Below are 25,375 nucleotides of genomic sequence, written 5' to 3' on the forward strand. Positions count from 1 at the left end.
GATGTGGACCACAGGAAAAGGAGGACCGGGCACGCCCTCATTCTCATCAACGGGGCTGTAGTGGAGCAAGTTGAGAGCTTCAAGTTCCTTGGCGTGCACCAACAAACTAACATGGTCCAAACACACCAAGAAAGTTGTGAATAGGGCACAACAAAAACGGCAAAATGTTCTTTGCACCCCATGACAAAATGTGTAGAATTGCAGGAAATAAGCTTTAAACCTGCTAAATTCTCTCCATCAACAAGAGGGGTGTGAACAGTGCTTGTGCCCATAGAAAAATAGACGTGGCATGTGCACGCGAGCGCAGGGGCGGCGCGGGGATGTTCCCCTATGCTGGAAAGTGGCCCCAAGTGAAAAAGTTTGGGAACCCCTGGTGTAGAGGACCTTATCTTCCTCAGCTTTCTTCTCCTTGGGGACCTGTCTGTATCTGGGTTACCTGTGACGCCACAGCAATCAGAGCGTGATGGAATGGGGGGGATGGAGGGACATCTCAGAGGATGGGTGTTTGAGGACAGATCTGTCCCTTTCTCATCTCTCAGCCGGGACTCTTGCTCTGAAATCGATGCCCCCTCCCTACCCTCAGTCTGTCAGCCTTGCTCCTCTGTGGACACTCAGCAAGGACCTCACCTCATCTCTGTCAGCCTGCCACATCACATCCAGAGCACACTGTATTGATGGCTCCTTCCGGGCCTGAAGCGGGGGTTCATTCACCTGCCTGCCCGCCTGGGTGGCTGGATGGTTGGGTCACAGTGTGGGGGATAATGGTGGGAGGCAGGAATGGGATGTATGATGAAACCTGGACTGGACACCTTCAAAGATTCTGTCCCTTGGGAGGTGGTGGTGCAAGAGGACAGGGCTTGGTGATGGGCTCCCGAGTGACACAGCGGTCTAAGGCACTGCATCTCAGTGCTAGAGGCGTCACTACAGACCCTGGTTCGATTCCAGGCTGTATCACAACCGGATGTGATTGGGAGTCCCATAGGGCAGTAAATAAGAATTTGTTCTTAACTGACTTGTCTAGTTAAATAAAGGTTAAATAAAATAATTGTTTGATGGATATGCTATGCTCAGAGATCTCGCTAAGCTAGTATAAAACACAATAGACCTAGCCATGAACTTCACATGGTTTACGTACATTGTCCCGAAGCTCATGTTTTGACAGAAATTGTTTGTTTGGTTGTGAATAATGCCTCAATCAGATAACTGTACAGTATTTAGTCTTAGCTAGGCAATTGTTTTTTTTATACACCCCCCATGCATGCTACGGCAAAGCAGTGTACTGCTTGAATACATTGTAATACACACCCCAAAAAATATCTGCCATAAAAGCAGGTAGTTATGAAAAGTTGATTGAGGAACTAAGGAACTTAGCAAATTAAATCTTTCAGATGTTAAAGTCTTCTCTACCGGCGACGGGTGTTATTTTCCTTGTGTGTGTCATTAATTTGATGGCCTGGCCCGGTGTTTTAATGCCTTCAGGTGTCGTCACTGATTAGGGCCGTAAAAGCAAAGCGTGGCTCGGGTGCGTGCCCAGCACTCTAAGAAGCCTGCTCGCAGAGAGGCTCTGAGGAGGTGTTCCACCACTGTGTGCAGTAACAGCCACGCTGACCCGTTTAACAGGGCCTTGAGGTCGTTTATTTTTAAACTGCCACTGAAGTAGTGAGTCACTGATCAATGAACTCCCTGCTCACCTGGCTTGCACTCCTCTGTTTCATACAAATACCATTACAGAGTAACAGGAATAACAAAAGCATAGTGTGTGTAGCCTATTTGTGCGGTGTGGGCTATGTTTTCAGGATATAGTTTGAATATGTGTTGCATGCCTAGGCCTATTTATGCAATGTTGTTTGCCTCCCTGATTCATCCAGTGCATATGGGTCCTTAGGAATCACTTGACAAGTAGGAGTGGAACTCTTAGCCATGCAATATGATTCATTTTGAGCGATCACAACTGCGGTTTTCCGACATGAATCACCAAATAGGCCTCTCTCGTCTGTGAAGCAGCGAGCAGAGGCCAGGCAGCCCGGGAGATAAGTGGGCCGCCCACTGGAAACGTAACCAGCTTTGAGGGGTATTCATTCACCTGCTCTCCAGCTCCACTGTTTTCTGATCTGAATGACAATACACTCGCTGAGGTAAACAGAAAAATAAATGACAGCTTATTAAAAGCTTCAAGAATGTACGTTTGTAAAATGTTATCCTATCCCTCCCATCGTTGAATGCTTTTTCCTTATCCTTTCATCTCCCTTTGTCTTTGTTCTGAAAGGTGACTGCCAATGCTGTGCTAGTTGTTGTCTTTGCCCGTAACTTGTCATTTTTCATTACAGACAATACCTCCCGCAAACGTGTATGCCCTCGTTGGTATGACACAATGACAATCACAAAGTGCCTCGGTGACTTTGTAAGCAGGAACGCAGACTGTACCAGCCTACATTTTAGCCTTCAATTCCCCTGTCGACTGGAGCATTCCGCTATCATTTTCTGTCTCCTGACCTTGTCTTTTAACAAAAGAGCCATCTACCAGTCATTTTCTTCACACAATGAAATTGATTTACCGACTGTTTCTGCTCCAGCTGACTAGCCTGTCTGTTTGGTCTCATGAAAAAGATATGCACAATTACTAATGAATCTAAGGATAGCTAATAGTAACTGTGTACTCAGACTATTTCACCCTGCAGTTTCAAAGAGAGTAAATGAGTAAGCCTAACAAGTGACATATTCATTGTTTGGATAAGAGGATGTGAAAGAAAAGAGAAACCGGTCTAGGTGCCTCTGTTAGTTTTTATTCGTGAATTCTTTGAAATCTCGTCGGAGAGATTCACACATCTCTGGCAAGTGCATATTGTTCGACTGGGCAAGTGCCCCATAAATAAAGAGAGCTAATTTTGTTGCCTGCGGCAGTGATGTGCAGCCTGACCTTATCAGAAGAGGCTCCATCTGTCTCTCTCCGCCATCCTCTCCCTCTGTGACTCACCCACCGTCTCACTCGCTCGCGCCCGGAAAGAAAAAGGCCGCCTTTTGCATCGCGGTAGATTTCAATAACCCCTCAACCGAGAAAGGAGATATACAGAGCAAGAGAAAGAGAGAGAGAGCAAGCAAGTGTGCTTCCTTTTCCAGCAACTCCCCTCGCCGCCTCAGTAAGCAGTGGCACCCTCATTCCCCGGCAAATGCAAAATGCAATATTACCCCCAAAAAGAGAAGGAGAATGAGCGAAGCAGGAGAGAGATATAAAAAATATAAATGAGAGTGCGGGCTCTACCTGAGCTGAGAGTGAATTGACGGCCCCTCACCAAACATCCATCAATGACTTTCAGAGGCGTTTTGGGGCGCCGGCGGGGAGAGCTGGAGGCCCAGGCAGGTTGATGGATCACCTACAAGCCGCACCACCGTCGCCACGGCGAACTCACTCTCAGAATTGATGAGCCGCAGCTCCTGTCTCTCTCTCTCCCTCCCCCATCTCTCTCTCTCCCCTTCCCTATTCCGCTGCCCCTGTGTCAGCAGCACATGGATGCGCCATACTAATAAGGTTAGAGCAGGCATCTTTGTTCCACAGGATGACACCTTATAAATGACAGTAGCACAGGTCTCGTCCGCTGCTGGCTAGGCCAATCACCTCCACAGGGGGCTCAACCATGCAACTTCCAAGGGGGAAGCTAAGTTGAGGTTGTAGGATGCCGTTCACGGAAGGAAAGGAGTGGACACGGGCATTAGAGGGAAAAAAGGATAGCAGACAAAATGAGAAGGGGCTTGAAAGAAATGACAGCCTGGAGTGCATCTGACCGCCGTCGCCTTGTTATTACTCCCTTATGTGCACCAGTGGCAGAGAACCTGACAATTCTGGTTTAATAGTGTTACGAAGCTACTTCAAGTTTAACACTCTGCCTCAGAGGCTCAGCTTATGACCACCACTGAGGGCAGAATATTGTGTGTAAGTCTGTGTGTGTGTGTGTGTTTGTGTGTCAGGGGTCGCGCTAACGTCGCATTTGTAAACGTAGCTCTAAAAGGCTTCTCATTCTAATTTCTGCTCCGCTTCCGACAAGTTTTGCGCTTCAGTTAGACTTCTCCACTCGGGTGAGAAATCTTTGCTCTCATCGTCAGACCAATCCAATTCCCACATTCACAAACTAGCATTTGATCAGCAGACAGCACTCTGACTGATGGCAGAGAGGACGAGGCAATGGTTACTTTTCTCCGGTTGTTTTAGCAAGTTAAATTTGCAAGATGAACTTCATTCTGGCTACATTCTTTCTATGGTAAACATAAGAAATCTGATGGCCATGCATCCTGTTTGCAAGCAATACCTTGCTCTTTCACTGTAAGCTTTTACTTATCTTTGGTTGCTAACTAAATAGCGCTGCAATTATGTCGTCTTCTGATGAAAACAATGCTATTTTCCAATAGTTTGTGATTGCGGGACGCAATTTGGGGCATTCCTGCATGTGGGCATTCCTGCATCTGTAGGAACGCCTCCCTCAAGTATGCCATTGGTTCCTGCATGTGGGCTCAACATCTGCATGAACACCCCTCCTCGAACATCCCATTGGTTCCTGCTTATGGGCGCAACATCTACAGGAACTCCCTCCTTGAGAATCCCATTGGTTCCTGCTGGTGTGACACTATTGATAATCTATTTATTTGATTTGATTTGGATTTACTTGTTACCCCTTTTTCTCCCCAATTTCGTGATATCCAATTGGTAGTTACAGTCTTGTCTCATCGCTGCAACTCGAGAGCCATGCGTCCTCCGAAATACGACCCTGCCAAGCTGTACTGCTCGCTGAACCCGGAAGCCAGCCGCACAACTGGCGACCGTGTCAGCGAGCATGCACCTTGGCCCGCCACAGGAGTCGCGAGAGTGCGATGGGACAAGGACATCCAAACCCTTCCCTAACCCGGATGACGCTGGGCCAATTGTGCGTCGCCTCATGGGTCTCCCTGACGCAGCCTGCTCTGTAGTGACGCCTCAAGCACAGCGATGCATTGCCCTAGACCGCTGCGCCCGCTTTTGATATTCTGGATTTTTCCTGAATGTGTATGCGATTAAAATGTGGGTCAAAAGGGAAATAAAAGTATTATACGAGTTTTTCGTTTAGGCTATGCCATCATTGTAGTATAATTCATGTGCAATGTTTAGGCTTAAAAATGTCTGTGTAATCTCTTGATGCGTTGGATAGCAGATGTAACTGATATTTTTCTATGGTCTGCATTTTGAAAACGCTAACGCGACTCCTGGTGTGTGTGTGTGCGTGTTTGTGTGTGCGCGCGCACGCACGTCTCTCTCATTCTGTATTTTTAGCAGATTGTTAGATCACTGCACTGCCCAGCATCAAGCTATTGCAGTTCTTTGTAGCTCAGTTGGTAGAGCATGGCACTTGTAACAAGGTAGGGGGTTTGATTCCCGGGATTACCCTTACGTATAATGTATGCCCGCGTGACTAAGTTGCTTTGGATAAAAGCGTCTGCTAAATGGCATATGTTATTAGCATTTCAATGACCACCTCTCACACCATGAACTGAGGAGATGGAGTGAGATGCACAGGGGGGAGAGAGAGACATTTAAGACATGTAAAATGAAAGAAGATCTAGAGGAAAAAGAACATGCTCCAGCAAATGGCCAGTCACCTCCCACCTCCCATCCAGGACAGGAAATTAGCACCGAGCCACAGTGCTCACACCTCCTACATCATGGCTTCTGATATATCACTGCACTTTCACGTTGGGGGCTTAGGCAGGAACGCCATGAATCCCAATCGGGAGCGGGCTCCCGGATCACATCAGGAAGTCAGCGGGTGATCATTTCAGAGCGCCACAATTCTTACTCCAGTCAAAGCCCCCGAGGTACAGTGCAGCCGAGGAACGAGGGGGGAGGCTGGGGAGAAGGGATAGCGGGTCTCAGAGTCTGTGCTGTTTTTTTTGTGGGGAGGTTTATTAGAATCCTTATTAGCCGACGCCAATGGCGACAGCTAGTCTTCCTCGGATTCGACACATAACGAAAAAGACCTTACAGACAAAAATACTTTACAAGTTACATACAATATAAAAACATTAACATGGACATTACAACTAGGTTAGATAGGGGAGAGGGGTTGTGTTGTTTTATTATTTTTTTTAAAGCTAATATTGCTGTTTGCTTGAGTAATTTCAGATGGAAGGGAGTTCCATGTGATCATGGCTCTATATAATACTGTGTGTTGCCTTGAATTCGTTCTGGATTTGGGGACTGTGAAGAGACCCCTGATGGCATGTCTAGTGTTTTTTGTGGTGGGCCAGAAAAAAATATTAGTTTAGGTCTGGAAGAAGGGGAAATGGGTGTTGGTTGCTGACAACAGTTGAAAGGAGAGGGGAGTTCGGTGAAGGGTACCGTGTGGTGTGCGAGGTGGAATTGACTGCGGTCTCATCACTTTTGACCAAAAAAGCCACCTGGCCCAGTCAATGCAGTCTGGAGTTCATTTTATCCATGGCTATTTTTAGCTGCAAAAAAACATTGTTGCCTTTCAATATAAAACGCAGATGAAATAGTTTCAAACGCATATTTTGTTATGGTCTGCGTTTTGAAACTGCTAATGCACAGACCCCTGGTGTGTGTCTGTGTGTGTGAGTGTGCATTTTTGTGTGTGTGCGTTTTATCTATCACGTTCTGTATTTTTAGCAGGGGAGGGGGTCAGATTGATATTGCAGAGCACTGCACTGCTCAGCATGAAGTTATTAGCATTTCAATTACCACCTCTTCGGCCTCTTACACCATGAACTGAGTGGAAGGACTGAGATGCACAGTGGGTGAGAGAAGATTAAGGTTGAAGAGAGAGACATTCAAGACACATAATATTAAATCAGATCTAAAGGAAAAAATACTGCTCAATGTGCAAAGAACATGCTCTGAACAGAAACAGAATTAGCAGGTGTTTCCAGCAAATGGCCAGTCACCTCCCGCCTCCCATCTAGGACAGGAAATTAGCACCGAGCCACTGTGCTCACACCTCCTACATCATGGCTTTTGATCTCTCGCAGCACTTTCATGTTGGGAGCTTAAGCAGAAAGCCATGAATCCCAATCGGTAGCCGACTCCCGGATCACATCAGGAAGTCGGCAAGTGATAATCTCAGAGCGCCACGATTCCTATTACAGTCAAAGCCCCCGAGGTACAGTGCAGCCGAGGAACGGGGGTGTGGGGGGGGGGAGAAAGGTTCTTAGAGTCTGTGCTGTTGTGTTATTGTTGTGGCCAGAAAAAAGATTAGTTTGGTTCTGGAAGGGGGAATGGGGGTTGGTTGCTGATGACAGTTGAAAGGAGAGGGGAGTTCACTGAAGGGTACAGTGTGGCGCGCGAGATGGAATCGACTGCGGTGTCATCACTTCTGAGCATAAAAGCTGCCTGGCCCAGTCAATGCAGCCTGGAGTTCATTTTCTCCATGGCTATTTTTAGCTGCCGGCAGAGCAATGCTACCTGGATGTGAAGGCTTTTGTTGCGCCAGGCAGCTGGAGCATCACTGATGGGCCGGTAGGTAGCCTAGCGACTAAGAGCATTGGGCCAGTAACCGAAAGGTTGCTGGTTTGAATCCCTGAGCCGACTAGCAAGACACTTAACCCTAATTGCTCCTGTAAGTCGCTCTGGATAAGAGTGTCTGCTAAAATGTATCTGCAAGTCTTCCTTTTTTCCTCCGTGGCTGAGGGAACAAGACAGAAGGTTTTGCATTCACTCTGTAACCTAAAAAAAAAGCCTCAAACTGCACTGTGGTGATTGTATCTCAGACTCAAAGGCGTTTAGTCATATAAAGAGCCAAACAGTGTTTTAATGAAATACTACTATACGACGTTAACCAAGGTATACTATAGTAGGGCCTTTGTAAAAAAAAAAAAAAAGAAAGAAGAGGAGCATTAAAACATTGCAGGGACATTCAGGCATGCAACATTTTGACCGGAATATCATTTGTGATGGATAATGCAAAACGAGGCTACCCTGCAAATGACCTTCATGCAGATGATTATTTTTCTTGTGCTTTTAAATGCATGGTTAGTCATAGTTGTTTTGCTTGTTCACACTCCTGCAGGTATGCCAACCGGTGCCTATTAAAGGAGCATTATGTCATATCTTTGTAATGTAGTGGAATGATAGTGTTTCCCACTTTTTTTTCTGTGACAAAAAAACATGTTTGGGCCCATACAAAATACCATTCTGAAAATGCAGCACAAAATGTTTTGTTGTCAAATGGGAAAGTTGCACCCTCCCTCTCTTCCATCAGCATTACTCAGAGGCGTGGGCATCTCGTCCTCGAGCACAACCAACAATAGCAGACTTTGGCGAGCGTCCAACGTGTAGAAATCGCTTTGCCATTTCCTGGTTGCTAAAATTGTACACTGTTAGCTCAATTTCAGTTTATGTGATAAAATAAGCAATTGAGAGTGTAGAGAATCATTGCACCATCTAAATCGTTTTGAATTATATTGTGTTGATAATTCGTTTTACTTGAGACAGGAGACCAAGTGGAGACATAGGACGAGGTGGATAATTTTATAATAAGGCAGGTTTATTCAAGTGTAAAAATATTATGCAAAGCGTGCAGCACGGCTCTTTCTATCTGATCCGTATGGGGTCGTCAGGAAAAGGGAGTGTTTCCACAGTTGTACAGTTTTATATATAGACAACAAGCAAAGTAGGTTGATCTGCGAGTCTGGCCTTCCGATTGGTCGATCTGGGTCTTGGGTAGTCCTGTACAGGCCTGGTGTCCACGTTCCATTGGTTCCTGAGGTAGTTCTTTGTCTGGAGCTCCAACCCTGAGTTGTGTGTGTCTGAGTGATTGTCATGGGGGAGGGGAGTTGTGGGTGTCGTGCATGTGTCCAATGAGTCCAGCATATGTCCAATAGAAAAAGGGAGTGTGTATATTGTGTCAACCATAGCTAATGTTGAGAAGTTGTTAAAACAAGTTACCAATATCTAATACAATTCCTTACAAATGTCAATAACAAAACATATCGTACTTTCAGCTGTTTGAAGCTGGTGGACCAAACTGAAAGTAAGACTTCAGCGCGAGTCTCCACCGTGTTGCGGGGGAGGGGGAGAGTTGTTTATTATACGTGTTGTTGCAATTCACCTAGCTTCCTCAAGGGGGAAGCAAAGTTAGACATATTAGAGCCGTACTTGCAAACATAAGCAACCATTTAAATTTAAACAGTTTATCCGGCTCAAAATGTGTCAGACAATTAAAATCAATGATTTACTTGCATGTGACAGAACGCTAAATTGTAGCTGGTCCCATCAGATAAAATGCCACACGTAAGCCCTATGCTAACCTCACCAGGATATGGTGACACAAGTTCTGCATTAGCCAATTAAAATTGTCAACGTAGTCGGACGTGTTTCAAAACTTGTTCATGGAAGCGTCCTTAATATACCAGTCCAACATCATGTTCGGATCATCAAAGCAACTATCACGTGTATTTGACTGACTGGTCAAGTTTCTCTCTATCTAAAGTGTCCATGTAATTGTTGCAGATTGTGGCAAGGGTTTGAATCTCACATGAGTTCCCCCCCCCCCTTCCCCTTTGGAAAATGTAGATTTACATGTATTGTATTGCTGCGTTGAAGATGGACGTAGCCTATAGCCAACAACTTGAAAATCAAGATTAAGAATGAATTGAATAGGGAGCTACCTCTTTCAGCCTTGCACAAAAACACACTGCTATTGCCTAATAATCATAGTGCATAGGCTATATTACATTGATTGTGGCCCACCACAATGTACACTAAGCAGTTTTATAATCATCTGCTTTGCCACATATGCGTTATTTAACTCGAGGAGGATGAGCAGTACAACGTTTACAGTACAGGTTTTTTTCTGGATCAAAAAGGGCTTAGGTAGTGGGCACGTCTTGGCGTTATAGGGACATTTAAAATATGTTAAACCAATTTCCTGTAAATCTACAAATTTGTACGTGGAGCTGAGAGAAGTTTTTGCAGTTTTCAAGCTAATTTCCTGCAATTCTATGCATTTTACGACGGCTAATAGTGTGTTCTTTTTTACAATGTACGCTAAACGTAGATGTTGTAAGGACCTAATTTATATATATTGATGTGTGTGAAACAGATAAACAAAAGCGTGGAATTTAGTCATATATGCGAAAATGTTAAAATGTATCATGATAGTAGTAGCTAGTGTCCTACTCAAGAATGCATCAATGCAATATTGGTTGGTACACAACATTTTGTTACAGACCAACGGAACAAAACTTAACCTTGAATTTGTAGGTTTAAAATATCCCTCTAGTGGTCAGGGTTGACCAATTTTAAGAAATGCCATTGGTTGGTGGATATAAAGTCTAAGGTCTCTGATAAGCCGGTGAAGCATTTGTTCCAAGATATAATCACTGCCACCTGGTGAGGTTAGCATAGGGCTAACGTGTGCCATGTTATCTGATGGGACCAGCTACTAATGTTATTCATTCAGCATTCCCTCGCTTAAAAGTAAACAAACGCCACCAAACAGATTTACTTTATGCCTCTGCAATCCCATTGTGCATTAGATGCGGTGGGTCCACCGGGACACCATAGGGTGCCTTTTAATATTCTAAACTCACTCATAACTTACTTCAGGCTACTACTTTAACCACTCAGCATGCTACCTCTAAGAACGTTTCTCTCATGTGTATTGTGTATAGCGTTTGATGTGTGGCTCTATCTCTAAGGAACCACAGTCTTGTCACTGTATGGCAATGTAGTCCTATTACACTGTAGTCCCACGACGTTGTTTCTCAATGGAACCGCAGTCTTGTCACTGTCTGGCACTGTATTCATGTTACACTGTAGTCCCACGACACTGTAGTCCAGCACTGAGACGTTGTTTCTCAATGGGCGGTAATCTAAGGATTAATGACAGTGATACATCTGCCAGTCATGTCGTCGGGCCCCACAGATGGCGAGGGACGAGGGACTCAACACGGGGACTGATTGGCACGACCACTCTGTCATTCATTACCGGATTCAATTTGAGCTGGGATGAAAAACGACCCTACCCCCAAAAACGATTCAACTACCAGGCCTATCTCTGCTGCATCATCAAAGTGGTTTGCAGCTGTTACGCTAGTCAGTGATGTAATCTAAGGCTAGCTCCCCAGTGTTTGCATTCATTGACTTTGAGTCAGATCTATGGAGTGACATCCACCACAATAACAACAACAATGACGACAGGAGTCCAATTCATTCGCAGCCTGGCACTACATATCCAATATACAGGAACAGTAACATGGCAGAGCCTCGGGCTACGTGGCAGACAGGCTGTGTTTAGCCAGCCCTGAGTGGAGGGAGGCAGAAGTGTCTCAGAGAATTATATGTAAAAAAAATAATAATAAAAAAAGGCCCCCAGTACAATGATTCCATTCTGGATTTGAGAAACACAACTGTCAATTCTGGTTTCTATAAAGAGGATTATCTCTCTCTCTCTCTCTTTTTCTCTCTCTCTCTAGGTGGTAGGACCGCCGGCAGCAGGGGCCTTCCGGGAGAGGCCGGCCAAGCCCACGGCGTTCCGCAAGTTCTACGAGCGAGGAGACTTCCCCATCGCTCTGGAGCATGACACCAAGGGCAATCGCATCGCATGGAAGGTAGGATACTGCAAAGCATTCACTAGAGCAGTCTGTTGAGATTGTGCAATACGTGGAGGCTACAGTAGACATTTGTGAATGAGGTGAATTACTCCTATAGTGTACAATACTGTATGCAATTCATCATGTTCATCATTAGAGGGATCTACCTTTACTCTCAGCCTAAACTCTCAGCAGCGTATAGGCCTACAGTAGGTGATCACATGTACTCACACACCACCTTAATGTAGGAGGCCACACAGTGTTGTTCACATGGAAACACTGGTCCTACAGTATGTATTATTATGCTGTCAATGCTCTACATGATATGTGATGTGTGTCGGTGTCATCTGCGATGTTATCATCCATTGTGAAACACAATGGGACGTTTGCAATGTACACATGATGTCACGGTAGGTCAAGATCAATGTTCTGCTTGTCCTCGAATATTGCCTGTGAGGACAATAGTCCAGACAGACCTGTCTCGGTCTTTCTACGTCTATGTCGGAATTTGTACCTGCTGCAGTCAGAAAGACTCAATAGTGCAGCGTTCGACACATCAGTTAGCCCAGCAGTGAGATTGCTCCTCCTTATATTAACCACGCTGGCTTATTATAGCCTCACAGCGCTGCGAGATATTCCACATCTTCTGCGTCGGAGTCGTCACCACCCACCGCACTTAATGACATTTAGAAACGTAAGCAAGGCTAAATGAATCAAAGCAAATAGGCTTTTTCTTCCTCCTTCAAAGAGAGAGGTGACACACTCTTTCCTGTCTCCTGGTGAAAACATTGTGAAAGCATCTGCATGAATTATTAATGTACAGTGTTCAAATGAATACTGTGTGGTGGATGGTGAGCTTTTACCACAATAATGGCTTTCTTTGCGCTCTTGTGAAAAAGCTCTCAGCAAAACGGGAATTGGTGTATAAAATTGTGCAGCTGTTATGGTTATTGATTTCACCCATGCACACGTGTAACGAATTCTCCTAATTCTCCCTGTCAGACTACTTCATTACTCCCCCACTGTGCGAAACATCTTGGAGGGATGACTGTTCATGTGTGTATAGCATACTGCAGGGAGCCTAGTCAAGCATGTGTTTGTGTTCTGAACTAGCATGCGATCCACCACGCATCCGTTTTGGTAGATTTTTTTAATAATTCCCGATGAATTCACCCCCAGTGTTTTCGTCCTCTACTTTTAAAATCACTTCAAATAGAGTAGATGCCGGGCAGTGTAGTGGTTTGATAGGGGATAGTGAAAGTGGGGGCCTAGTCGATGATTGGAGCGAGCGCAGGGGCCACTGTGTGTTTGCACTGGGCAGCCCTTGGGGCAGAGGTTCACGCCTGGGGCTCTGGACTAATCTTGGCTGGAGAGTTGGCTATAGGAAGAAAAAAGAAAAAAGAAAACAGGAAATAGCAGGAAAACACAAACTACACTAAATTGTGTTGATTTAATTTGGCCTGAGTGCACGATCCGAGTGTGTGTTTACTGTGTTTGTGTGTGTAGAGGAGTGTGTGTGCCTGAGGTCAAGAGTTCACAGTCCCTGCCGGCTCTGTGTGTGTGTTTACGTGTGCGCGAGAGAGGGAGCAGGAGAGTGGTAAATGTCCTCATGATGGAATGCCTCTTAAATTGACCGTGAAATAGCCACAAACAGCATGTTTTCTCCAATAAGTCAAATATCAGTGGTAACATACAGTATAGGTGTCCTATTCAGTATGTGTGTTTGTCACCACCCCCCTGCAGCACCACACTTAGGGTAGAAAGCCTCCCTTGCTCCCCTCCCCTTTTCTCGTCTCTGCTCTCATCCAGTCATCCCCCTGTCTGTGCGGTAGGGAGCAGCAGCGCATGGCTCTTCCCTCCTCTTCTATGGAGTCAGTCTCTCAGGTCTTTCACAATCCCCCACCTCTCCCACTCTACTTCGTCATACGGATGGGCATTGGAAATGGTTTCAGCATCCAAATAATATCAATGGTATTTTTTCGGATTATCCGGATTGTCGAAATACATGTTTTAAAGAAAACCTTTGTTTTTGTTCAATTCAATGGAGACTGGCTCGTGTGACTCGAGAGAGCCGATGTGCTGCGCACTGTTTGTTTTAGCAAAAGGATGGGGGAGGGGCAGGTGTGAGAGAGAGAGAGAGAGAGAGAGAAAGAGACCAAACCGACTCCCGCTTGTCTAGGAAGATACAAAGAAGGAACTGTCAGATGCGTCACAATACCCCCGAACTTGCCACACTGGGAGCCAAATTTGAAGTGGAATACATGGAGCATTAAACACAATTGAACTGTATTTTCGGAAGGTCTGTGGTCACCATTAATGTAATACATTAACTATATAGGGGAGCTATTTCATAGTTTTTTCACAGGTACATTATTTTCCCATTTCAGTATAGCTACCCTATGCTTGGCGTGACAGTTATGGGGAGGGCAGACTGTCCGATATGCAACCTGGAATAAAAATGTAAGAGGACTAGTGCTTCTATTTAAACAAATCTCACATCTGTGCAGTTTGCGTGCAGTGGTGTTATGCTACATTGTATCATCGTTTCTTCTTCAGAGCTCGCTGGTGAGCAACATCTAATGTAACTTCACAGAGGCAAACACAAGTTCTTCAAGTTTAGCACTATATTTTTTATTTAACCTTTATTTAACTAGGCAAGTCAGTTAAGAACAAATTCGTATTTACAATGATGGCCTACCGAAAGGCCTCCTGCTGGTTTGGGGGCTGGGATTAAAAATAAAAAATAAATAAAATAAAAAAGTAGGACAAAACACACATCACGACTACATAAAGAGAGACCTAAGACGACAGCATAGCATGACACAACATGACAACATGGTTGCAACACACAACAGGGTACAAACATTGTTGGGCACAGACAACAGCACAAAGAGCAAGAAGGTAGAGACAACAATACATCATGCAAAGCAGCCACAACTGTCAGTAAGTGTGTCCATGATTGAGTCTTTGAATGAAGAGCCAATTTGTTCCTGAACTTGCAGCTAGTTGGCGGGCCAGAACATAATTAGCCCAAGTTCAAGAACATTGGGAAACAGCGGCATTCCGAAATGTTTTTAAAAAGACAAAGACCTTACCTCATTTCACCTTTTTATTTGAGTCCGGGCAGGCTGACTCTTTCGGCAGTTATGCCTTCATCAGAGCTGAATCTAATTATGGTACTTTCAGAAGACATGAGGCCAAGTCCAACGCAGAAAGGCATGAAGGAGAAAAGAATGCCAGCATTAAACTGTAATTTATTGATTGAAGGAAACTATATCAATGCATTTGATTTATGACAAGTCATATGATGGAAAAGTGAAAACGATTCAGATTCACGTTTGTCCTACGAGAGGAAATCTTAGCACTTCTCACACACATCACATAGGCCCAAACAAACATAAAATACAGCAGGAAACAAAAAATAGGAACAGTCAGACAAATACCTTTCCTACCCTCCCATCCCACCACAGCCTGTCCATATGAAGAGTGCGCACAATTTAAATGTCTGATTTGAGACCTGATGGGAGATCAAAGCAGTGGTGGAGTGGGGGGGGGGGGGGGGGGGGGGCTGGGGAAGTGTGATGTAGTTGATGTTTGTATGATGTTGTCGTTTGTATGTGTATGTTTAGTATTGTTTCTAAAAGAAAGGAAATAGTAGCCCTATAGGCTACTCCAGGGACATTTAATAGCCATAGCCTATACACTTTATTATTATACAAACCTTCAGAACATACAGTGCGAAACCTGAAAGAACTCGTGGTTCTCTAGGGTCAAGCGAATTGATACAATATATTACTCGTGCACGCACCAGAACATCGCTCCCAAACGTTAATGATGTGAGATTTTCTCCCCCTATAGAAGCACTGGTTCTCTTAAATTGTAATTCCAAATTGCACGTCAAAATATTTAGGGTCATATGACAGTCTGCTCTGCCTTTCCTCCCCTTCACACCAGGGCTGCCAAGAATATAGGGTTGCTATAAGACGTAAATGGGAAAAAAGTATAAAATACTGTAGCTCCACACTACCATGAGATGTATATATTTAATGTATTAGTTGCATGGTGACCACAGCCCTTCCGAAAAACGTGTTTTAATGCAATTTTTCCCCCCCTGTTGCATGTATTCAATGGATTCCTATAGAGATACTGTAGATAGAGGACTCATCTTTGTATCTGTGCCATTATAGCGTCTGTGACGGAATGGGTAGCGTCATCGAGGCTATCTCCAGTTCTTCTTCACGATTGGCTGATCCCTCCTGATGAGCCGGTTGGACATAATTCCAACAGGGTCACCATCAGGAATCAGCCAATGAAGTTGGAAGTCCCACCCAGTTGACTCAACAGCGCTGCCCATGCTAAGACGAACTTTTGGCCCTAGTTACCAGTGGAGCGCACTCATAAAAACTGTCATAAAACGTTTGTTTTATAAAAATGTTTAATGTAATGGTCTATCATGTAGTCTATGTAGCAATGTCACACAGATCATTTGATTTAATTTGAGATAAAGCCTTAAAAAAAAAAAAGGCCTATTTTTATTTTATTTTTATGAATACTCCACCAAGTAATCGAATACTAACGTTCGGATATTCAAATATTTGAATAACTGTGCTCAGAGCCATATATATATACAGTATATATATATATATATAAGGAGTTAGGCCAATGTGGTTAAACGTTCCCGAGAGCGGCACTTTTTCCTCCATAGCCGTTGCTAAGTGATAATTAACGCTTCTGCATTGTGCTGTTTTTTTCTGATAGTTTCAAAACCTATGAAGATGTTCAGTGAAAGCAGATATGCAATTTGTTGACACCACAACACATTACAGACTTGGATACACATTATCCCCAATGCTAATCAATAAAAACATCTGTTCAATTTGCTACTCTTGTTTTGCTCTGTTACATCAGAAACATTTCAAGAATAACGTTTTTGTCACGCCCCGACCTTAGAGATCCTTTTTATGTCTCTATTTTGGTTGGTCAGGGCGTGAGTTTGGGTGGGCATTCTATGTCTGGTGTTCTATGTTGTCCTTGTTTTGTATTTCTATGTGTTTGGCCTGGTATGGTTCTCAATCAGAGGCAGCTGTCTATCGTTGTTTGAGAAACATTGAGAAACATACTTAGGTAGCCTGTTCCCACCTGTGTTTGTGGGTGGTTATTTTCTGTTTAGTGTTTGTTGCACCTTTCAGAACTGTTCGTTGGTCGTTTTGTTGTTTTTGTTCGCGTGTTCGTCTTTATTAAAAGTATTATGGATACGTACCACGCTGCACTTTGGTCCTCCTCTCCTTCTCCCGACGACAATCGTTACAGCTTTATCTATCGGCGCTAACATCGCGGCCGTTCTACAACCTGGCATAACGCTCTATATGGCTCTGACCGTGCCCATCCCTACTTCATCATCACATTACTGAATAGTGGGAAAAGTGGTGAAAAATACTGGCCTGATCCTTTGTCTTTTTTTTACATTTTCCAAAACAAAGCATAACTGAAGTACAGCAGCTTTCCCCACCAGTCATGATCTGTCTGTTCTTCAGAGGATGGAAAAGGGATTACTTTATTTTGTAATGGTACAATTTGCCTGAACTCCTCTTGATAATAGTGAAGACTGTATCAGCATGTGTTTGGATTTGTGTTATCCTGCTGGGTGGCGTGTGTTCGTTTTGAGCAGGAGAGAAAAAGAGAGAGACGGTGTGTGTGTCTGGAGAGTGTGCGCACATGGCATCCACGCACCTGTGTTTGTCCGTGCACGTTTTTTTCCTGTGTGTGTGTGTGAGTGTTTTTGGTACAAGAGAGAATGCTATCTAAATGTCAAGGGCAAATTGAAAGCGGCAAGGTTGTTTCCCGAGTAGGTAATTTGGCTCTCTGGCTTTCCACTACAGCTGTAAAAGCCCAGTGCTGTAATGTGGCTCACGCAGGTAAAAGCTTTACACGTATGAGGAACATGTGCTGCCAACAGATAAGAGGAATAGTGGGAGTCTCTCTCTCCCGTGCGTCTGGCCCCTGTCATGACGTTGGAGGTTGGAAGCCAAAGGCCTGGCTGCCTGGAACGGTTACTCTAAGCCAGGGTTGGGCAACTGGCGGCTCGCGGATCAGTTTCCAAAAACATTTTGGGAACTCAGTCGGGGTCTCAATTTACTATTGAGAGTTAGTATAGTAGAATACACAAGATGCAGTTGTTTGTCCATCAGCAGTTTTTCTCTTGTTATGTCAGTCACTGACAGTCCTCACTCAGTTAGCCCAAGTCAGCTAACATTTTTTAGATTGGTAAGTTGGTCTAGCTGCCAGCTTTCTAAACTTATAGTAATTATGGGGCCCCCATTGACTGTGGGGCCCCCATTGATTTTGTTAGTCACTCTCACTCAGATATCATATAAAATATGATATGGCAAAATGTGTAGAATTGCAGGAGGTTAGCTGTAAAATTGCACTTTTTTCTCTCTGCCCCATTGCAAAATGAGTAAAATTGCTAAATCTTCTCTCCACCCCATCGTAAAATGTGTAGAATTGCAGCAAACCTGCTTCAAAATGGAAACATTTTCTCTACGCCCCATGGCAAAATGTGTAGAATTGCAGGAAATTAACTCTTCAATTTCTTCTCTCTGCTGTCAAGAGGGGGACCGCTAAAATGTTTTGCTCGCAAAATGGGGGGGCTCCCAAAAGGCTAGGGCCGGCTCTGACTGCATGTGTGGGTATGGCTGTGGGTACGTAGACCCGCTAGCCATTGTGGCCCCTCATAATGAATTCCGATTTTTTTGTGGCCCCCATCAAAGTTTCCCATCCCTGCTCTAAGCACGGGACTACAGAAAGCCAAGTGCAGAGTGAAGTGCTGAAACATTTTTAGAACGCACAGGCATAGAAGTTAGAAGAATTTACGCTAAACTCCACTAAAGTGTGACTTTGTCCTTGTGTTCCTTGGCTATTTACCAGTGCTGTAGTACTCAAGACCGGTCTCGAGACCACGTGTTGAGTGTCTTGGTCTTGTCTAGGTGTCGGATACATTTGTATTCGGTCTTGACTTGGTCTCGGACAGTGAGGACTCAGATATGTCTTCCCGGAGTAAAAAACTCAGAATTATCAGTTTCCATTCAGTCAGCGCATAAAACTGCTTCGCCAGGTCAAATATATACACTTCTTTCTTGAAACATGAATACAGTATCTTAACAGCCTTTTATATCTATTATAGACATGTTTGCGCAGTGGTGAACCTATAGGCCTTCAGTGTGTGACAGGTTAGTACAGTGGTGAACCTATAGGCCTTCAGTGTGTGACAGGTTAGTACAGTGGTGAACCTATAGGCCTCCAGTGTGTGACAGGTTAGTACAGTGGTGAACCTATAGGCCTTCAGTGTATGACAGGTTAGTACAGTGGTGAACCTATAGGTCTTCAGTGTGTGACAGGTTAGTACAGTGGTGAACCTATAGGCCTTCAGTGTGTGACAGGTTAGTACAGTGGTGAACCTATAGGTCTTCAGTGTGTGACAGGTTAGTACAGTGGTGAACCTATAGGCCTTCAGTGTATGACAGGTTAGTACAGTGGTGAACCTATAGGCCTTCAGTGTGTGACAGGTTAGTACAGTGGTGAACCTATAGGTCTTCAGTGTGTGACAGGTTAGTACAGTGGTGAACCTATAGGTCTTCAGTGTGTGACAGGTTAGTACAGTGGAGAACCTATTGGTCTTCAGTGTGTGACAGGTTAGTACAGTGGTGAACCTATAGGTCTTCAGTGTATGACAGGTTAGTACAGTGGTGAACCTATAGGCCTTCAGTGTATGACAGGTTAGTACAGTGGTGAACCTATAGGTCTTCAGTGTGTGACAGGTTAGTACAGTGGTGAACCTATAGGTCTTCAGTGTATGACAGGTTAGTACAGTGGTCAACCTATAGACCTTCAGTGTGTGACAGGTTAGTACAGTGGTGAACCTATAGGCCTTCAGTGTGTGACAGGTTAGTACAGTGGTGAACCTATAGGTCTTCAGTGTGTGACAGGTTAGTACAGTGGTGAACCTATAGGCCTTCAGTGTGTGACAGGTCAGTACAGTGGTGAACCTATAGGCCTTCAGTGTGTGACAGGTTAGTACAGTGGTGAACCTATAGGTCTTCAGTATGTGACAGGTTAGTACAGTGGTGAACCTATAGGTCTTCAGTGTGTGACAGGTTAGTACAGTTTTTCCTAGCCACCGTGCTTCTACACCTGCATTGCTTGCTGTTTGGGGTTTAAGGCTGAGTTTCTGTACAGCACTTTGATGTAAGAAGGGCTTTGTAAATACATTTGATTTGATTTGATTTGGTTGATGCTTGTCCCATTGACTGCTATGTATTGACCTACGCATCAACCCTGTGGCACTCATCTTTTCCTATTGACTGCAATGTATTGAGAAAAACGTCAGCAACATTTGACCATTTCACCTGTTTCAACTTAGGAGCACATGTGCTCCTCCTGGTAAAAAATGTCAGCATAGAGCCCTGAGGGGCCCTGCAATCAGAAGACATGGCAGCCGCTCGGCTCTCAGTAATAATGGATGAGATGAGCGGAGGTCTGTCTGTCTCTGTCTCCTCAGTCAGTAGGTTAGCCCCTCGGCCCCACCAGCAGCCCACCAGCCAGACGGCCTGAGACTGCAGCCTATCCGGACCTCCAGACCCAGAGAGACTCCTGTTCATTTCATTACAACTTCTACTTCATCCTCTGCCTGCATCTCTGTACTGCCTCACTGCTCCGTGTCTCGTCTGAGTCTTCTCTTCTCTCTCTATGTTGTTTTGTCCTCTTTTTTTTGTCCTTTTCTTCTCCTCAGCCTCTCTCATGTATTCCCATTTGTCATTTTATGGAGTCAAGGGACTGAGGCGGGAGGCATTTCATAAGAATATAAATGCTAAATTGATTCCTGCCCGCAAAACACCCAGCTTGGGGAGGGAGGAGTGAGACAGGAGGGGGACAATCAATAAATCTGATCAAGCGCTTTAGGAAATGAAGAGAGTAAGCGCTCCTAGGGGACTGATATCCATCTCCTTGGGATGATTGAATTACGCACTGAGCGAATGGGAGGAGGGAGAGTGGGAAGGGGTACCGGGAAACAGCATGCGTGTGGAGAGTGAGTGTGTTGTGTGTGAGTGAAGGGGAATGAATAAAGGGGGTGGGGTCATTGCAGACACCTCCGTGACGAAAGTTTTTTTTAAATTGACATTTCAAAAAATAAATAATCTGGAATATACATTTTTATGTGTCATACCTTGTGGCTGATGGCGCTTTCTATTGACAGCTATATTGCATGGCCTGGGTACATCATTTTGATGAGGAGTTCATTCGGGGTCTAGTGCCGTCCTTTCCTATTTGTCATTTATTAGTCGGCCAATACAATATGTTAAACAGAGAGTGAAGAGGTGGAGTGGATTTTTATTGACAGCCCCTGTGTTTCAGTGATTGTCATGGTTTCTTATCTAAATTGCTGATATTTTATACCTTGGAACATAATGGAGTTGCTGGCATGGAGCCTTCAGTCTTGTATCAACTTTGTATGGAACCACATTATGTGATGGCCCTGAATTATATGAATGTGCTGTACATATTCCAAGGTAAACCAGTATTCTGAGGACAATGCTAGCTGTTTGAGAATTGAAACTAGGCCCATAGGCTATAGTGCTTGAAAACTCATACCTTCCCAATGTCACTCTCTTTGTTAGAAATGTCCTTGTCTCGTTCCACTTCGTGCATATGTACCTTCCCTTCACCATATATGAATGTCTTCTTATCTTCTCAGAGGACCTGATACGTTTGTGAGCGAATATCTGAATAGAGAGAATAAAACGAGGTTAAACATGCGCACTTGCTCACTGAAACTTACTGAGCGCTTTGTACTCCACGGGGAATGTTTTGTGTCATAAGGAAGAAATGAAACACAATAAGAGAGAGAATAGGAGGAATACTGTACTGTATGAACATGCCTCTCGGGAGGAGAAGAGAGGAAGGATAAAAGAGGAGAGAAGTCCTCAACTGCACAGCAGCATCAAGGCCCGCTGCCAGCCTGCCTCCCTCTCTGCCTGCACTCCTCGCTCCCTGCCTACTTGCCTCCCACCCTTCTTACCTCCCTGCCTTCCTCCCACCCTGCTTCCCTCCCTCCCTGCCTGCCTCCCTGGAGGGGTTCGATGTGGCACGCTGTGAAGTTGAAATGGCAGCTGTCGAGCTGCCAGGCTGCTGGGGGAGCGTCGGCCGGACACACGCGGCGAGGTCTCGTTTGCAGGATAACTACCGCCAGCCGCCCCTCAGCGTTTCACAGTACACTCAACGTGACGCTCACTGGCTATTGTGCCTGTACTATAACCCTTCATGGGAAATGAGACAATAGCTAAATATATTTTGCAAAAACACAAAGGTTGCAGCTGAAGCTTTTAATGAGTCCTAAAGTGTGGAGAAGACCCCCTAAAATACACAAAATTGTCCATATTAAAGCTGCAATATGTAACTTTTTCTGCAACCTGACCAAATTCACTCACGTAAGTTATTGAAAACAAGTCTAAGAAGCGTTAGATCTGTTCTGCGTGCACTATTTCTATGCTTCCCGGTCATAAGTTTAGTTTTTGCGTCAAACAGCTGAAAATACAATATATTTGGTTATGGGAAAGATATTTCACAGTGGTTTAGATTAAGAATGCACGATATATCGGTGAACATATCGGAATTTGACGATATTAGCTAAAAATGCCAACATCGGTATCGGCCCGATGTCTAGTTTAACGCCCCGATGTGCAAAACTTATGTCAAAGCTGACGTGCATACCTATATAACGTAGGTACATAACGTAATGACGCCACATAAAATGTTGCGCTATAAGTGCAACATAGCATTCCTAAACTAGCCCACAATGTCTGCTGTGTGGATCGAGCAGTCAACAAGTCGAGCAGTCATTTGAAAGAGTAACAAAATTTCAGCGAAACAACTCAAAGGCGAAATCCATTAAAGCCAAGATAATTTAATTCATTGCCCTTGATAATCAACCGTTCTCTGTCGTGGGTGATGTTGGCTTTCGCCGACTGGTCGAGCACCGGTACTGTCACGTTCGTTGTAAGAATTATCGGACCAAGGTGCAGCGTGATATGGTTTCCACATATTTATTAACTGAAAACGCACAAAAAGAATGAACGAAACGTGAAGACAATGGAGTGCCCTCACAGGCAACTACACATAAACAAGATCCCACAAACACAGGTGGGAAAAATAACTACTTAAATATGATCCCCAATTAGAGACAACGATTACCAGCTGCCTCTAATTGGGAATCATACAAAACACCAACATAGAAAAAGAAACTAGAACACAACATAGACATAGATATATTAGATCACCCCCTAGTCACGCCCTGACCTACTACACCATAGAGAAACAAGGGCTCTCTATGGTCAGGGCGTGACAGGTACACACTACCAAGTGCGCTATTTTTCAGATGTTGCCCTACCGGAGTTACACAGTAGTAGCACTGCTATTACCTTCACGACATGCATAATATGGAACGCCGTTTGGGTCTTTGCGTGTCAAAAAAGATACAGTAGCACTCTCAAAGCTGTACAAAAAAGTCTGCAAACAAGCAAGCACAGGCCACAAACAATGTGCTTACAATATCAAGGCTGAGGAGGCTATGCTGCTCAGAGACAGCGATATAAATCTCAAGCGTACTGAACCCCCACAACAATGTCTTCTCCCTGTGCCCTCATATAAGCCCACATGTTTGCTTGTACGGCTGAGCAGTGACAAGCTGAGCAGTGACAAGCCAATGCAATCCTCAACCACCCCACTAAAGAAACCAAGAAGAAGCCAAGACTAATATTGACATGTTTCGACATGGTCCTGGAACATGGAAAATAAGCCCTGGAGTGCGTCGTGGTCTTTGGGGATGCTAGTGTAGTGTTGGCAGTGTCCCCCCCCCCCACACACACACACACACATCCCTGAGCTCATTCTCCCTGCACCCTGGTGAGCTCAGCCTCAACTACATACAGCTGGCTCCCCCATGCAGATGGTGAGACATACTGTACACCAAATCACACACGTGTGCACAGGCAAGCACACATAAGCATGCAAGCACACACTCTCATTTTCTCTCTCAGTGGGGAATAAAGGAGTTCTGTACCCACATACAGAAACAGGGAGGGAGGGGTAAAGAGAGACCCACAGAGAGTGAGGGGACAGGACGAGAGAGACAGAGGAAGGATAGGGAGGGCCCGTCTGCCAATGCCACAAATCTTGTTCCTGGTGCTGTCACCCCTCCCAGAATAAGCCAGAGATCTATTGATTGGCATTCGTATTGCTCGCGGGCGCCGACTCCAAATGGAGCCTTTAATTAACTAAATGGACCGGTTGCAGCTGCGAGCAAGCTCCTCGCCAGCAAAGGGAATGAGCCGGGTTAAACTCTGCAGACCTCCCAGGGTATCAGTCAGGACAAATGGGATGGGGGCTGAAGAGGGGAGGGGGGTCTTTTACGGTCCTCTATCCCCTATGTCCTCCACCCACCCGCCCACCTCCCATCCCATTTCCTTATCACTAACCGGACCCCTGGCCGTCACTCACTCAGTCACCCCTGGGATGAGGACGCACGCCACGAGCCAGACTTCTTTTTCTTCTGCCAGCGCTATCGCTGTCTCTCTCCTTCCTCGCGCACCACTCTCATTCCTGTCCACTCATCCATTCTGTCAAAGGTTAATTGGTTTGGAAATGATTCGATTCATTCTGGACGTTAATGCTGTTATCGTGCTTTTGTTATAAAAAAGAGAGAGAGAGAGAGAGAGAAAAACTACCCCACACACGCACTTAAGCCTAATTTAAAATAAAGAAAAAATAAATCCAATTCAATCTACTTCGACTCCTTTTTTCTTTTTTTGGGGGACCCGGGCCTGTCCCCACAAGTATTTCCTTTAAATTATGGCAGAATTTCATTACCTTGAAAGCTTTCTCTCCCCCCTCCCTCTCTCCCTTCCCCGTCTTCTCTCCTTCCCTCCAATACTTTGAATGGATAGACAGCCCTAATGTCTTTCTTGTAACCTCAAGGTCGGCATATTTGGATCGGCAGAAGCGCTCAAGGGTCCCTGTGATTAATGCACTGTACAAAGTGCCTTGGAATTATGCAGCGGCTGATGGCTGCACAGAGCACACACACACACACACACACACACACACACACACACACACACACACACACACACACACACACACACACACACACACACACACACACACACACACACACACACATTTCTGGGCGCGCGCAAGCACACACACACAAACACACATACCCCGGATAGAGGTGCCCCTGTCAGTGCCCTTGTTGTGGATCATGAGAGAGGCATTCATATTCAAATCGAGTTACCCAGAGGCTCTCGATTTCTCCCCACTGCCCCCCACGCTCAGTCCCCAAGGAGCTTTTACGCTCTGTTCTGTTCATTATGTCACATCTTTGCTTACCTCGCCTTTGTGCTTCCATTCCTTCCAATCTAGCTGCTTACATGTAGGCCTATAAGCCGAAAACGTCTAACTCTCGAGGCAAACAGGGATCTCAGAAGTGTTTCTGTAGAACTCAGGTCTGCATGTACTCTTTTTACATTTCAGTATGTGTCCCTAGGCAGTTCATTTGGTTACCTTTGAATGTCATAGAGGAAAACTTGGGGTGTTAAAGCAGTTCCCAATCTTCGACGAAACAACCACTGTTTGATTATCGCCGTAGTCTTGATGTTTCCTTTCACAGCTGCCATGACTGATAAAATGTGATTTATTTATTTTTGGTCACCGTGATGAAGTTCTGTGAGTCATTGTGTGACGTACAGGC

General features: G+C 44.9%; 1 protein-coding gene across 1 annotated transcript in view; it reads left to right on the forward strand.

Annotated features, from left to right (window-relative positions):
* Positions 1 to 25,375, forward strand: part of pacrg (PARK2 co-regulated) — a 250,947-nt gene that overhangs the window by 22,485 nt on the left and 203,087 nt on the right. The window contains exon 2 of the mRNA XM_038967476.1: positions 11,455 to 11,589. Within this exon, the coding sequence (XP_038823404.1) occupies positions 11,455 to 11,589 (135 nt within the window). The remainder of the gene's footprint in view (positions 1 to 11,454; positions 11,590 to 25,375) is intronic.

The sequence above is a fragment of the Salvelinus namaycush genome, chromosome 28 (assembly GCF_016432855.1).
Source record: "Salvelinus namaycush isolate Seneca chromosome 28, SaNama_1.0, whole genome shotgun sequence".
Taxonomy (NCBI): domain Eukaryota; kingdom Metazoa; phylum Chordata; class Actinopteri; order Salmoniformes; family Salmonidae; genus Salvelinus; species Salvelinus namaycush.